We start from the raw sequence: 16,618 nt of genomic DNA on the forward strand, positions 1-16,618 counted from the left end.
TCACCTCTTGCACTCAGCATGTCAGTCAACACCCATACACCCCCTATGCTAGCTTTCTCACTCCAGCCTCTTCTAGGTCTAGGTTGACCACCTATAGATAAATAGATCAGTTAATTCATCATGAATATAGTTTCTTCATTTTTTATAACTACTAGAATAGTATACCACAGAAATGCTATATACATTTTTTCTTTAGTAAAATGTTTCTTTATTTTTAATTTATAAAATAAAACAAGCATTTCCACACATAGTATAATAAAAAGATGAATGCATATAAAACTGCTAATCTATTATGTATAACTTGCTATTCTTTTTAAATATATGATAAAGTTAACATGTACATTTCTTTTTTTGTTTTTCTTTTCTTCTCTTCCCCTCTTGTCCTGGATATGGCTACCATTACTCAGACAGACACACACTCACATGTATGTGAAATCACTTTATACATACATCTGTTTATTAGTTCTTTCTCTGGATACAGATAGCATCTTCCTTTGTAGTTAATTTGGGTATTTGTAATAATCAAAGTGACTCAATTTCTCAAAGTTATTCTTAAAACAATATTACTATTATTATATACAGTGTTCTCTTGGTTCAGCTCAATTTGCTCTTCATTATTTCATTCAAATCTATCCATATTTTTCTGAGATCATCAAGCTCGTCATTTATTATAGCACAGCAGTACTCCATTCCAATCATGTACCACAACTTGTTCAGTCATTTTCCAATTGATGGGCATCCTCGCAACTTCCAGTTCTTTGCCACCTCAAAGAGAGTTACCATCAATATTTTAGAACATATAAGTTCTTTTTCTTTTTCCCTTATCATCTTGGAAATAAATCTAGTAGTGGCATTGCTGGGTCAAAGGGTATGGGCAGTTTAATAACTCTTTGAGTACTCTTCCAGATTGTTCTCCAAAATGGTTGGATCAGTTCACAATTCCACCAACAATAAATTAGTGTCCCAGTATTTTGCATCCCCTTCATTATATCCCTTTCAATCATTTTAGCCAATCTGATAGGTGTAAAATGATGTCTCAAGGTTGTTTTAATTTGCTTTCTCTAATTAATAATGAATTAGAGCATTTTTCATATATCTATAAATATTTTTTCACATTTGTTTTAATCAGCCAAGATCTGCCTTTTCACCGTCCTATCCCAATCTCCCCCATTGCACAAATTTATAGTTACTCAAAACAAATGTCTACTTGATGGTGACCAAAGAAATATTTGTCTTATTTTGTATTCTGAGTTCCTCACCTTTGTATCAGGAAATGGAGAGCATGTTTCCTCATTAGTCCTCTGGAATTATGATTGGTCCTTATTGTGATAAGAGTTCATTCTGCACAATATTATTCCATCACATTTATGTACCATAACTTGTTTTGTCTATTCCCTGATTTATGGGAATCCCTAGGTGGTACAGTGGATAAAGTGCTGGTCCTGGAGTCAGGAAGATTCATCAGATCTGGCCTCAGACACTTGCTAGCTGTGTGACCCTGAGAGTCACTTAACACTTTTGCCTCAGTTTCCTCATGTGTAAAATGAGCTGGAGAAGGATGTGGCAAACTACCCCAGTATCTTTGCCAAGAAAACCCCAAATGGGGTCACAAAGAGTCAGGCATGACTAAACAGCTACAGCAACAACAAAACTTTAGAATCTCATTCTTTGTGGGCAGCTAGGTGGCTCAGTGGGTAGAGCACCGGCCATGAAGTCAGGAGGACCTGAGTTCAAATCCTGCCTCAGACCAAACACGTGACACTTACTAGCTCTGTGACCCTGGGCGAGTCACTTAACCCTAATTGCCTGAAAAAAAAAGAGAAGCTCATTCTTTGCCAGCTCAAAAAGAGCTATTAATATTTTTGTGCATCCTTAGAGTTTGTTTTGCTTAGAACTAATTCCTTCCTTCATGTGCCATCCCTCTAATTTCCCCTCCTCTTTTTCACTTTTTTTCCTGAATCCCAGTTGAATGAAATGTATTTCTATATACAACTGTGTGTTTCTTCTTTTGACCAGTTTATATGAAAGTGATGTCCAAATATCAGCTGCTCCCCCAACCTCTTTTCATTGTTTATATACGTCTACTTTTGCACCCTGATTAGGTGAGATAATGTTCCTTAACCTTTCTTCCTCTTCCCTCCCAGTATATTCCTCTTCCTCTCTCTTTGCTTTCTTTTCTTAAGATCTTCAAGACATAACAGAACCACTCCCAGGCCTTGTCTAACTGGACTCCCTTCATGGACCGTGATGATGATAGGCTTAACAGGGGACACATGTATCATCTACCTATATTTGAATGTACACAGCTTATCCTTGCTTAGTCCTTTGTAATTGTTTATACTTACCTTTTCCTCTTGTTCTTTATTCCTGTATTTGAACATCAAAGTTTCTCCACAGCTCTGTTCTTTTCACCAGGAATACTTGGATGCTTTCTATTTCATTTTTTTCATGTTTTTTCCCCTTTAGCATTATGTTCAGTTTTGCTGGGTAAGTTATTCTTGGCACGAAGCTTGTAGCTTTTGCCTTCTTGAATACTGTATTCCAAGGTGTTTGTTCCTTTATAGTAGTGTCTGCAAAATCATGTGATATCCTGACTGTAGTGCTTCAGTTGTTGAATTATTTCTTTGTGGCTGCTTGAAGTAATTTTTTTCTTTGACCTAGAAGTTCTCAGTTTGGGCTATGGTGTTCCTGGCAATTTTCCTTTTCATGTTTCTTTAAGGAGATGGCCAGCAAATTCTTTCTGTTTCCAGTTTGCCCTCTGGGTACAAGAGATTTGGGCAGTTTTGTTTTAAGATTTCTTGAAATGTTACATCCAGGCTCTTTTTTTGGCCATGGTGTTTAGATAGTCTAGTGATTCTTGAATTTTTTTCTCCTTGATCTGTTTTCTAGGTCTGTTCTTTCTGCTATGAGATACAACCCACTCTTTTTCTTTTTTTCAAATTTTGTGACTTTGTTAAAAATATTTTTTGTTGCCTTATAGAGTCATTGGTTTCTCTTTGGTCCTTTCTAATTTTCAAGGAATTTGTTGCTTGGACAAGGTTTTTGTACCAACCTGTTAATTTGCTTCTGACTTCTGTCTTCCACAGCTCTCATTTCCAGTTTTTTCCTCAATCATTCTAATTCTATTTGTAAAAAATTTAACTTTTTTTTAAACTCTTGCCTCATATCTTTCAGGAATTCTGGTTGAGTTTGTGCTCAAGCTATGTTTTCCTCTGAGGCATTGCTTATATATGAGTTAGAGTCATTTTCTCCTATTTTTATGTTTTGAGTGTCCCTACCTCCATAATAGTGTGGCAGCTAAGTAGTGCAGTGGATACAGCGCTGGGCTTGGAATCTTCCAGCCTACTTCCTAATTTCAGACTTAATGTTAGAATTGGGTTTTGCCAGTTCTGGAGGGAAGATCTGGATGAGTCCTGCTGCTACTTTCTTGGGGTATTCAATGTTATATTATTACAGAATCTCAGGGACATTGCTGCCCAAAGGGTCTGATCCAGGATAAACTCTATTTGCTATCCCTCTGGTTTGAATTCTGCAAGTTTTTGACCTGGGTTTGGGTCTGTGCAAGTGTTGATTGCTGCTAGACTCCATCCTATTAACTAGCTAGATAGCTTTGTTGGTTCAGAGTGGCAGAATTGTAGGCTTCTAGTTGGTCTGGAATTCCTACCTTTCATTATTCCTCTGCAGGCTGGTCTAGATGCTAGAAGTAAGACCCTGCTATGAGTTTGGAGTCTGAGTCAAACCACTACTGCTTCCCTCTGAAATTCCTTCTTTCTCAGTATACTGCCCAGGGCCTCCCTACACTATGCTGCTTAGTTCCCCACCTCACTTCACCTTGGATCTCTGACCCAGAACTGTGTAGTGGATGACAAAGCTTCCAGTTCACACTTATCCCCATTGAAATGCCCTGGTAAGAGTCTAGGGGTAGTCCAGTGTGGGTCTGGGATCTCTCCTTGCTCTGGTGTACACAGCCTCTTCCTGGGTACTAAAGTGTTCCATGTGTAGAGTGTTTCTGGCTGAAACCAGTCTCTAGCTACTGTAAACCCCTGTCTCTCCCTATGCTGACTATGCTAGACAGATTGCTCACTGTGACTTTTTTTGGGCTTTCACCAGCAAGATTCAGTCTGGTGCATTTTCTAGATCTGTTTGAAGACATTTGTAGACAGGAGCTCATCACATTGCTTCCTTCCTATCACTTTGCCATCTTAGCTCCATCCTTTGTTTACATGTTAAATCAAATGCTTCATTAAAATGTTTTCAAGAGTCTCTCATGAGAAATGTCACAGTGTAGAACATCAGCTATAGCATCAGATGACCTGGGTTAGAATATTAGCTCTACTACTTACCATCTGAATAACCTGAGGCATTTTTAATTACGTGATCATGAGTAAGTTACCTAAACTCTCTGGGTTTCAGTTTCCTCATTTGTGGAACTGAGTAACCTGTATGGTCTCTGCCAGCTCTAAAGCTATGAACCTTTGCCATGGTGGACAAAATGGTGAAATGTAGACTGGATAGTCATACAGATTCATACTTGATTTAACTAAATCAGTGTTTGCTGATAACGGATCCTGAAGGGAGGAGGTATCTGTTTTTTGAGCTACATAGCCCATTCTTTGTCCTATGCCATTTTACATTTTTATCAGTTATATTAATGAAGATGTAAATGACATAATTATCTAATTTGCAGATGGTACAAATCTAGGAGGGATAAAAATAAGTTGAATATGTTGGCCCTTATTGATTTTTTTATTTTTGATTTTTTGACGATAATGACTATTATTTTTTCAACATTCACCTTTATAATATTTTGAGTTCCAAATTTTTTCTCCTTCCCTCCATCTCCTTCTCCCCTCTCCAAGACAGCAAGCAATCTGATACAGTCTATACACGTACAGTTATATTAAACATATTTCCACTAGAAAGAAAAACCAAAAAAAGAAAGCAAATAGTATGCTTTGATCTACACTCAGACTCCATACTTCTTTTTTTCCAATTTGTAAATTGTTTTTTAATTTTAGAGGCAATGGAGGTTAAGGGGCTTGTCCAGGGTCATACAACTAGCTAGTAAGTGTCTGAGATCGAGTTTGAACTCAAGTCCTCCTGACTCCAGGGCTGGTGCTCTGTCCACTACATCACCTAGCTGCCCCCCAAATTCCATAGTTCTTTCTCTACATGTGGATAGCATTTTCCATCATGAGTCTTTTGGAATTGTGTTAGATCATTGCATTACTGAGAAGAGCTAAGTCTGTCAAAGTTGGTCATCGCACAATGTGGCTGTTACTGTGTACAATGTTCTCCTGGTTCTGTTCACTTCACTCAGCATCAGTTCATTTAAGTCTTTCCAAGTTTTTATGAAATCTACCTGCTCATCATTTCTTATAGAACGATAGTATTCTGTTGCATTCATATACCATAATTTGTTCAGCCATTCCCCAATTGATGGGCATTCCCTCAATTTCCAATTCTTTGCCACCACAAAAAAAGAACTCCTATAAATATTTTTGAACATGTAAGTCCTTTTCCATTTTTTATGATCTTTTTGGGGTACAGACCTAGAAGTGGTATTGCTGTTCCAAATTGCTTTCCAGAACTGTTTGATCAGTTCACAACTCCACTAACAGTGCATTAGAGTTCCGATTTTCCCACATCTTCTCTAACATTTATCATTTACCTTTTTTGTCATATTAGCTAATCTAATAGATGTGAGGTGGTACCTGAGAGTTGTTTTAATTTACATTTCTCTAATCAATAGTGATTTAGACCATTTTTTCATATGACTATAGATAGCTTTGATGTCTTCATCTGAAAACCCCTGTTCATATCCTTTGACCCTTTATCATTTGGAGAATGACTTGTATTTTTATAAATTTGACTCAGTTCTCTATATATTTTAGAAATGAGGCCTTTATCAGAAACATTGGCAGTAAAAATTGTTTCCCAGCTTTTTGCTTTCCTTTTAATCTTGGTTGCATGAGCTTTGTATTCAAAACCTTTTAAATTTAATGTAATTAAAATTATCCATTTTGCATTTTATAATGTTCTCTGTCTCTTGTTTGGTCATTCTTCTCTTCTTCATAGATCTGACAGGTAAATTATTCCTTGCTCTCCTAATTTGTGTATGGTATCACCCTGTATGTCTAAATCATGTACCCATTTTGATCTCATTTTGGTATACAGTGTAATATGTTGGTCTATACCTAGTTTCTGTCTATTTTTGTTAAATATTGTTAATATATGTTATATTGTGTTAATATAATATATATATAATATATTATTAAAATATGTTTAATGTTGAGTTCTTATCCCAGAAGCTAAAGTCTTTGGGTTTATCAAGGAGTAGATTACTATAGTCACTGATTACTGTGTCTTGTGTACCTAACTTATTCCACTCATCTACCACTCTATTTCTTAGCCAGTACCAAACTGTTATCTCACTCTCCCGGTCAAAAACCTTCAGTGGTTCCCAATTGCCTACTGAATAAATTCCTAATCTTCTTACTCAAAGCTAGACAGGAAAGGACCTTGTCACATTCTGGTCCCAACCTCCCTTTCAAGAATCATTTCATGGAGGCCGAACCAAGTTGCCAGAGAAAAGCAGAGACTCCCCCATCACAGGTCTCCCCCAAATGCCTCCAAACAAGTTCTAGAGTGTCAGAACCCACAAAAGGATGGAGTGAAACAATTTTTCAGCCCAAGACAACTTAGAAAGTTGGCAGGAAAGGTCTGTTGCAACATGGTGAGAGTTGAGCACAGTCCGGTACAGGCTGCCCCAACACAGACCTGATCCCAGCAATAGGAGCAGGCCTTGGAGACAACAGAATCAGTGGCAGGAGTGGTGGTTTCAGGACCTCTCAGCCCACAAATGGTAAGGGGGTCAGACAACTGGTCAGAAAAAGATTACAGGGATCCTTTTGCTGGCACTAGGGGCAGGCCTCTGTTACATTGCTCCTACTTGGATCTGGGGCACAGTTCTGGTTCTCAGTCCTCGGGCAAGGAGGGTCACTGGCATACTAGATCTTGCAGCCTCAGGAGAGCATAGAGATAAAAGTCAAGGAATAGGATAGAAAATGAGCAAACAGCAGACAAAGATGCTGACTATAGAAAGTTACTATGGTGACAGGAAAGATTAAAACACAAACTCAGAAGAAGACAAAAAGGTCAAAACTCCTACACCTAATGCCTCAGAGAAAAATATAAATTGTCCATGGAAGAACAGCTTGGTAAAGCAGGAACAAAAAATAGTGAAGAAAACAACACCTTAAAAAACCAGAATAGGCCAAATGGTAAAAGTGGTACAAAAATCCGATGAAGAGAAGAATGTCTTGAAAGCAGAATTGGCCAGCTGGAAAAGGAGGTACAAAAGCTCACTGAAGAAAATAATTCCTTAAAAATTAGAATTGGGCACATGAAGCTAATGACTTCATGAGACATCAAAAAACAATAAAAGTGGGGCAGCTAGGTGGTGCAGTGGATAGAGCTCTTGCCTTGTAATCAAGAGGACCTGAGTTCAAATCCAGCCTCAGACACTTGACACTCACTAGCTGTGTGACCCTGGGCAAGTCACTTAACCCCAAATGCCTCACCCAAAAAAAACCCAATAAAAGAAAATCAAAAGAATGAAAAAATAACAGAAAATGTGAAATATCTCATTGCAAAAACAACTAACCTGGAAAACAGATACAGGACAGATAATTTAAGAATTATTGTATGACCTGAAAACCATGATCAAAAAAAGAGCCTAAACATCATCTTTCAAGAAAGTACCAAGGAAAATTACCCTGATATTCTAGAACCAGAGGGTAAAATAGAAATTAAAAGAATCCACTGATCACCTCCTAAAAAAGATCCCAAAATGAAAACTCCCAGGAATATTATAGCCAAATTCCAGACCTCCCAAGCCAAAGAGAAAATATTGCAAGCAGTCAAAAAGAAACAATTCAAATATCATGTAGCCAGTCAGGCTAACACAAGGTTAGTAATTTCTACATTAAAAGATCTAAGGACTTGGAATATGACATTCCAGAGGGCAAAAGAGGTAGGATTACAACCAAGAATCACCTACCAGCAAAATACAGTATAATCCTTCAGTATATTTTCCTTCAAGAAAAAAATGTTCATTCAATGAAATATAGGACTTTCAAGCATTCCTGATGAAAAGAGCACAGCTTAATAGAAAATCTGACTTTCAAATACAACACTCAAAAGAAGTATAAAAAGGTAACATTAAAGTGAAATCATAAGGGATTCAATAAGGTTAAAGTGTTTACATTCCTACATAGGAAAATGATACTTGTAAACTCCCAAAAACTTTCTTATTATTAGGGCAATTAGAAGGTGTATACATAGTCAGAGGGCACAGGTATGAGTTGAATATGATGGAATAATTATCAAAAAAATTAAGGAGTGAGAAAGAAGAATGCACTGGGAGAAGGGGAAAGGGAGATATAGAATGGAGTAAATTACCTGACATAAAAGAAGCCTGAAAAAGATTTTACAGTGGAAGGGAAGATGAGGGAAGGGAGGTGGGAAGTACATGAACCTTACTCTCATTTGATTTGGCTCAAAAAAATCTATCTTACCGTACAGGAAAGTAGGAAGGGAAGAGAATAAGGGGGAGCAACAGGAGGGGCAAATTGGGGAAAGTAAAAGTCAGAAGCAAAACACTTTTGAGGAGAGACAGAGTGAAAAGAGAGAAAGTAGGATATATACTGGTTGGGGAAATACATAGTTGGTAAGAATTACTGTGAAAAAAAATTTCACAGCAAGTTTCTCTGATAAAGACTACATATAGGAAATGGATTAAATTTATAAAAATAAGAGCCATTCCTCAATGATAAATGATTAAAGGATATGAACAGCCAATTTTCAAACAAAATAATCAAAGCTATCTGTAGTCATGAAAAAATGCTCTAAATCACTATTGATTAGAGAATTGCAACATCTCTGAGCTACCACTACACACTATCAAATTAGTTAATATGACAGAAAAGAAAAATGATGAATGTTGAGGGGGATATGGGAAAATTAAAACACAAATGCACTGTTGGTAAATTTGTATACTGATTCAACCATGCTGGCAGGCAATTTGGAACTATGCCCAAAGGGCTATAAAACTATAATACTCTTTGAATATGTAACACCACTACTAGGTATGTATCCCAAAAAGATTTAAAAAAAGGAAAAGGACCTATATGTACAAAAATATTTACAGCAGCTCTTTCTGTGGTGGCAAAAAATTAGAAATTGAGGGGACGTTCATCAATTAGGGAATGACTGAACAAGTTGTGATATATCATTGTGATTAAATATTATTGTGCTATTAAAAATGATGAGCAGGATGCCTTCAGAAAAACCTGGTCTTAGGGGCAGCTAGGTGGTGCAGTGGATAGAGCACTGGCCCTGCAGTCAGGAGGACCAGAGTTCAAATCCGACCTCCGACATTTTATGCTTACTAGCTGTGTGACCCTAGGCAAGTCACTTAACCCCATTGCCTAGCAAAGTACAGAAAACAAAAAAGAGAGAATCTATTGGGGCAGCTAAATGGCCCAGTGGATAGAACTCCAGCCTTGGAGTTGGGAGGGCCTGAGTTCAAATCTGACCTCAGACACTTGACCCTTACTAGCTGTGTGACCCTGGGCAAGTCACTTAACCCCAATTTCCTCACCACAAAATGCAACAAAAGAAAAGAAAAGAAAAAGAAAAAAGAAAAACCTGGTCTTACATGAACTGATGCAAAGTGAAATGAGCAGAACCAGGAGAACATTGTACACAGTAACAGCAAGATTGTATGATGATCTGTTGTGAATAACTTAGCTATTATCGGCAATACAATTATCCAAGATAGTTTTGAGGGACTAATAATGATAGGTGCTGTCCATCTCCAGAAAAAGAACTGGTGGAGCCTGAATGCAGATTGAAGATACTTTTTTTTTAGTTTCTTTATTTTTATCTGTGTTTTGTTTCACAGCATGACTTATGTGGAAATGTGTTTTATATGACTACATATATATAATACATATCAAATTGCTCACCTTCTCAATGGGGGAAGGGAAAGAGGGAGAGAATTTGGAACTCATAATTTAAAAAAAGAATGCTGCGATCATTTTTACATCTAAATAGGAAAAAAGAAAATATTAAATTTTTAAAATCATCTCGTAATACTTGCCTTCACACATAATGTTTGCCTTCATACACATACTGGCCAACTCTCCATTTTCTTTTCTTCCTACCCTCTCCAGTTTTCTGTGCCATTACTTAAACCATCTCCCTTACCTAGAATATATGCCACCATCTGTCTGTGGAAGTTTCTGCTTTTAAGTCCCATTTCAAGTGCCATTTTCCTCATAAATACTTCCTTCACCACTACCATCAATTTCCCTTCCTTTTCTCCCTGCTTAAAGTGATGTGTCTTTTTAAAAATTTCTCATAGTATTTTTGGGACTTCTTACATCACATTCTGCTTTCTGTCATAACTGTTTGGGTACTCATTACCTCTCCTCCATAACAACGAGTAGCAATGGATGAAACTGATAAGAAGGCAGATTCCAAGTCAAGAGAAACTTTCTAATAATCAGAACAGTCCAAAAGATTGAACTCTCCAGTGATGAACATTTCAATACAAACAGAGGTTAGATGCCACTTGTCAGGGATGCTGTAAAGGAGATAATTCATCACAAAAGAGGTTATGCCAATTATTTCCAATATCTCTTTCAGCTTTTAAGATTTAATGATTATATGATTTCTTTTTATTTATCTTGCCCAGCCCTTACTTGAGATGCGAATGAGCTGCTTTCAGCTTAAATATTCTGCAACTTTGTTAAATAATCCCCAAACTAGGCATCAGGAAGGACAAGAAGCAGACTGATTCATAGTTTGCTGAATTAATATTGATCAATGTAATTATAAAAGTAGAGGAGAAATTAAAATACTCAAGTATTTGACAACTTCAGGGACATCCAAGTCTCAGCAACCTCTTCCCTGATTTCAGGGGCTCCAGAAAGTGCAATGTACCACTACCAACAGGCCATCCAACTTAGCCCACGTCATCATGTGGCCATGGTTAACCTTGGCAGACTCTACAGGTCTTTGGGAGAGAACAAAGAAGCTGAGAAATGGTACAAACGGTAAGCATTTGAGGTGAAAAAAAAAGTGGTTCCTTCTTCCAACTTGTCTTGAAATAAAACATTAACAATACTTTTGAAGCTCCTCATAAATTCAACTTTAATTTTTCTAACCGTTTGTCTAACGCTTTTCCCTTGATAATGCTGGGAAAGAGGACATGACAGCTGGCTTCAAATGTTTGAGCAGCTGTCACTTTGTAAAGAGATTAATTACATTTAATATGTGTCATTCCAGAGGGTAGAAGTAGGATGTAGATGTCATCTCAATACATATTTTACTAGTTGAGTAAGCTAATGAAATTGGTTGTGTTGGTTATTTCTTTTCTCAGACTTTTCTTTGGTTTGCAGAAGGGCTGCACTAAAACTTTTATACAGTTTTTCTCTTAGCCGAAGGACTGTCAGTAGTCTGCTCATCCTTGATTTTAAAGGAGGATGAGTAGGGATGGTGAGTCTCTGAAAAGATATAAAAATCCTTTCAACAGAAGAGTGCTAAAATAAGTATAACATAAATCCTCTTCATGACTATGTGGTGTTCCTCCATTTAGTGAATCTGAGCTTCCCTAGACTCAGGTACTAAAGAGCATTTTTTTTCTTTATTTTCCATACAATTTAGAAGCCTGAGGATTGCCTAGGCTTTCCCCTACAGCTTCGCATGTCAACCATCACCTTTTGGTTTGTTGAAGAAGAAAAGATCTTAGACACTAGCATGGTTTATCAATTCATTTTATCAGTTCAAATAGCCCTGAATGAGGAATAGTATTGTAGCTTTCCAGAAAAAACACTGTTCCAGCAAAAGTATCCATATTTCCGAAATCACAAACTAGATAATCCCAGTCAGCCATATACATAATTTTAAATAAATCTAGGTGAAAGAATGCAGATCGATCAACACAAATCCATTGCCTCCCCTAGAAAAGACCCTCCAAATATGTATTCTTGAATAAATATAATGACTCAGGAGAGTCATCTCTTTATTACAAGGAAAGTATGATTACATACCTTCTTGAGGGCAGGAATTGTTTCATTTTCTGACTTTGTATTGCTAGCCCCTAGCCCAGTGCCTGACACATAGTGGGTTCTTATCAAATGCTGATTGATAGATTATCTGTATTTCCTTTGTCTTGATACATACTGAAATCATAAAATTTGAACAAAGAATCTTGAGAGAAATTTCTGAAACATAAAGGAAAGTGTTATAGAATGATATGGACAAGAATCACCCAAAATGAAGTTTGAAGGGCTAACAATCTGCACAGATCACAAATCCAGGAAAGGATCAAAGTGAAAAAATGGCATTGTGCTCTTTCTGTACATTTAGGGCCCTGGATATAACACGGACAGCTGAAATACTGTCCCCCTTGGGAGCACTATATTATAACACTGGCAGGTACGAAGAGGCATTACAGATTTACCGTGAAGCTGCAGCACTCCAGCCTTCAGCTAAGGAAATCCAGCTGGCTCTGGTAAGAACAATTGAATCCAAAGATAAGAGGGATTTAAGAACTGATTGACATTCAGGAATTGGTAGTACTCTGTTCTGAGAAGAATTTGGGAAAATGGAGACATTTGAGCCAGAAGGCAAACTTGAGTCACACCTGGGAACTCTTAAAGGGAAAAATACTGTCTACAAGAAAATGGAGAGAAAGGAGCAGAGATTACAAGAGCTGAGCACTGTGGGGAGACTTTGCAGCCCTGCTCAGGACTTATTGGCCTTTTGACCTAGAAGGAATGTAATGGTTCTTGGGTACACTTAGTGCTTTTCTCTATTTTATGGAGTTTATGTCAGGGAAAAAGTAATTAAAGTGATCTGTTTTAGGCTGGAAATATAATGAATAACACAGTCCCTACTCTCAGGGAGCTTTCAATCTAGCGAGAAGGAAGAGACCCAAATACAAAGACATAAAAATACAAATCAAAATGTGGTGAAGAGTATCAGAGGGCTCGGAACAAAGTATCATGAGAAATTAGAGCAGGAGGGAAATTAAGAATTCAGGAGTTGGGGGAAGGGGTAGAAAAGGGTTTGGGAAGGATAGGGGAGGGGAATGGAAGCAAGCATTCAGCGAAGGCTTCATGGAAGAGGTGGCTCTTGAGCTGGACCTTAAAAAAAGGAATGGGGGCAGCTAGGTGGCACAGTGGATAGAACACTGGCCCTGAAGTCAGGAGGACCTGAGTTCAAATCTGGCCTCAGACCAAATACTTGACACTTACTAGCTGTGTGGCCCTGGGCAAGTCACTTAACCCCAATTGCCCCCCCCCAAAAAAAGGGAAGGACCTCCAACCAAGGGTGCATTTGGATGGTGTCTGGTATATGTGTTTGCTGAAAAGCTATATGGAGGGGCAACTAGGTGGCGACTAGCTGTGTGACCCTGGGCAAGTCACTTAACCCCAATTGCCTAAAAAAAAAAAAAGAAAAGCTCTATGGAGGTAACACTGAGTGTATAAAGGTGAATGAGAATTCAGGTCCCAGTATGACTGTAGTTTGGCCATAAAATGTCAGTGCAGTCTTGAAAGGAAAGTAGTTTAAGTTACTGTTAGAGTAACTATGGGCTCAGAGCAAATATAAATAGCAACTGTTTCTATTTTGGCCAGAAACCCTGAGGGTCTTCCTCTCTCAGATAGTTTGTTATTTTTTTTACTAGGAAAAAGAGGCCATTCTTTGCCTCATTTCTTACCTAGCCTTAGTCACTGATTAAGAGTTGCTTCAGACAAACTGAGACCTGGGAAAGACCGTAGCTAAAAAGGCCAAGGTCTCTCACTGCATCCAGGGCTATCTCTAGTTGTCCTGATCTATATATTGCCAGATGGCTCTGGAGGAGAAAGTGAGGCTGGTGACTTTGCACAGCCCTCTTCACTTAAATCCAATTCACTTGCAAGTCATGGCATCACCTTCCTGATGTCATGGTCCTCTTCGAGAACAATGGACAAACAACAACAACATAATTAAAATAGCTTGAAACCTCCAGTTAGGAAAATTCCTAACAGTAAGATAGGTTTGGCTCATTGACCAGTTGAATTTTTTGTTTCACTGAAGTTAATCTGTAGCCTCTTTATGCATGAGGCAAAAATGAGGATACAAGAAAATATTTAGGTAAAAGAAGTGAGCAGAGTATGTTACTGTGTCTGTTGCTGGACAGGCATGATGAGGGAAAGTTGGGGAAAAGGTAAATTTTTTGGGTGACCTTCCCTCAGTCCTTGAAGATGTAGGTAAAACCAATAGCTTCAGTCTTAATCCTCTGTTCATGGATGTATACAGTGCCCAGTGGCCTACCTCAATCTCTCTGACACACTTCTGTCCTCTGTTTGTAGTTTTTGCCTGTTGCCTCTATGGCTCTGATTCTTTCCATCTTGGCTTTGTTAGTCCTGAGTAGGACTTGAAAGTCTACCCATAGCTTCTACTGTCATTCAGTCCCTTTAGTCCCCACTTCTTTCTCCTTCTTTCTTGCAGACTGTGTGTATTCCTCTAAGAACTTCCAACCATGACTCAACCCTGTCCTCCTGCTCAGAGATCTTCATATTCCCAAATCACTTTCATGACTGAGAGGGAATACTTCTCCCTATAAACTGCAAATCCTAGGATGCCAGTCAATTATCAAATCCCAACAAGACAAAAATATGAACAATGTGTGTTTTACCCAATCAGTGGCATTCTTTCAGTCAATAAACCCTGGCACCTACAGGATCCTAGTTATTTTCTCTTAAGATAGTAAATGCTACCAAGTATTAAATTCATTCATCAAAGATACTCATACCCTAATCATTTGCTCTTCCTATTCATGAAGGCAGCAACAAATGAAACTTACCCACTTGCACACTTACCTGCTAAAAACCATAAAAATATATTCAGAACTGGGAGTCTAGGTAAAAATCTTTCATTCTCAGAGGGCTATCTTAGCAGATGATTCTTCCCAGTGACCTAAGGGATAAGAGGAGAACCAGACACTATCAGAGAGTTAGTGAAGCACTATCAGTGAATTACTAGACAAGCTCTGAAAATACTTAAACCAAAACATTGTTAATATATACTGAATGACTATGGTAAGTAAAATTTTATTTGGAAGGAAATCTTAGAGAATATTTTAAAAACAAGGTTTTGAAATTGTTTTTTAGGCTCAGGTTTTAGCTATGATGGGGCAGACAGAAGAAGCTGAAAAAATGACCAACCACATTGTGTCAGAAGAGGCTGGATGCCTGGAATGTTATCGCCTGTTGTCAGCAATCTACAGCAAGCAAGAACATTACCCCAAGGTACTGTGGTGCTTGAGTAAAGTGCTGCTTTTCCTTTTAAATGTTCTCTGGGTCCACTGGTAGGATAGGATAAGTAGATAAAGAGCTTCTAAATTCAAACATGGATAAAAGCTTGGTTCTCTTGGGGTTATTCATATCACTGAGTATCTTACACATATATTTTAACCAGATGGCTCTATGACGAGTTATAATGCAATTTCTATCTTTAAACAACAATATTGCCTTGGACTTCATAGCATTTTTCCTTCAAAAAACTAACAATCGTCTTATATAATATTACATCACTTTATTTTCACTCTCAGAATAATACTGTATTACCAAAGTTGGATACAAAGTACAATCGTGGAGATTGCAACCTCCTGTATGTCCATCCTTTGTGACCATTGTTCATATCTACCAATTAGTTCTCCACAAAAGATTCATCCAACGTGCTGGAGACCTTTCCCTGATTCCCCCTGACATTTATAAGGATACTTATGGAGCATTTGAGCTGTTTATTTTTCATTTTTCACCTTTGAAATGTGAGTAGCATCTATAGGCAGCTAGGTGGTGCAGTGGAAAGAGCGCTGGGCCTAGAATCAGGAAGACTTGAGTTCAAATGTGACCTCAGATACTTACTAGCTATACAACTCTGAGGAAGTCGCTTAACCTCTATCTGCTTCAGTTTCCTCATCTATAAAGTGGGGATAGCACTCTAGGATAATAGCACCTACCTCTTAGGATTATTGTGAGAATCAAAGAAGATAATAATTGTAAAGTGCTTAGCACAATGCCTAGCACATGATAAGCACTATATAGATGTTAGCTATGTGGTTTTTTTTCTCACATATTCCAATTAATACCAGTTTATAAAGGGGGAAACTGAGGTATAGGGGAGTGAAGTGACTTCCTGAAGATCAGACCATTTGTCAGTGGCAAAGTTAGGATTAGCGCCTGGGTCTTTTGATAGCCATTGTCCTATACCCTACAGTACCAAACAAATGCCATATAAATAGTGTTATGTTAAGTGGATTTTTACAATATAGAATTCTTTCTTATGTTATTTTTTTCCTTCTTTAGGCACTAGAAGCTATAGATAAAGCTCTACAGCTAAAGCCAAAGGACCCTAAAGTCGTATCTGAGCTTTTCTTCACAAAAGGAAACCAATTAAGAGAACAGAATTTTCTTGATAAAGCATTTGAGGTATGCTGAACAATTCCAAGGTGCTCCATTTTTTATTTCAATAATTATAATGAATTAGAGTTCTTCATTAA

The 16,618-nt window shown here is 37.8% G+C and overlaps 1 protein-coding gene across 5 annotated transcripts in view; it reads left to right on the top strand.

The window, feature by feature from the left end:
* TMTC1 (transmembrane O-mannosyltransferase targeting cadherins 1) overlaps positions 1–16,618 on the top strand; it is a 320,486-nt gene that overhangs the window by 288,463 nt on the left and 15,405 nt on the right. For all 5 annotated transcript variants that reach the window (XM_020975836.2, XM_020975837.2, XM_020975835.2 and 2 more), the window contains 4 exons: positions 10,988–11,123; positions 12,439–12,583; positions 15,228–15,365; positions 16,425–16,547. In XM_020975836.2, coding sequence (XP_020831495.1) covers positions 10,988–11,123; positions 12,439–12,583; positions 15,228–15,365; positions 16,425–16,547 — 542 coding nt within the window. The remainder of the gene's footprint in view (positions 1–10,987; positions 11,124–12,438; positions 12,584–15,227; positions 15,366–16,424; positions 16,548–16,618) is intronic.

Source organism: Phascolarctos cinereus, unplaced genomic scaffold (genome assembly GCF_003287225.1).
Source record: "Phascolarctos cinereus isolate Bilbo 61053 unplaced genomic scaffold, phaCin_HiC Scaffold_1;HRSCAF=81, whole genome shotgun sequence".
NCBI classification, from domain to species: domain Eukaryota; kingdom Metazoa; phylum Chordata; class Mammalia; order Diprotodontia; family Phascolarctidae; genus Phascolarctos; species Phascolarctos cinereus.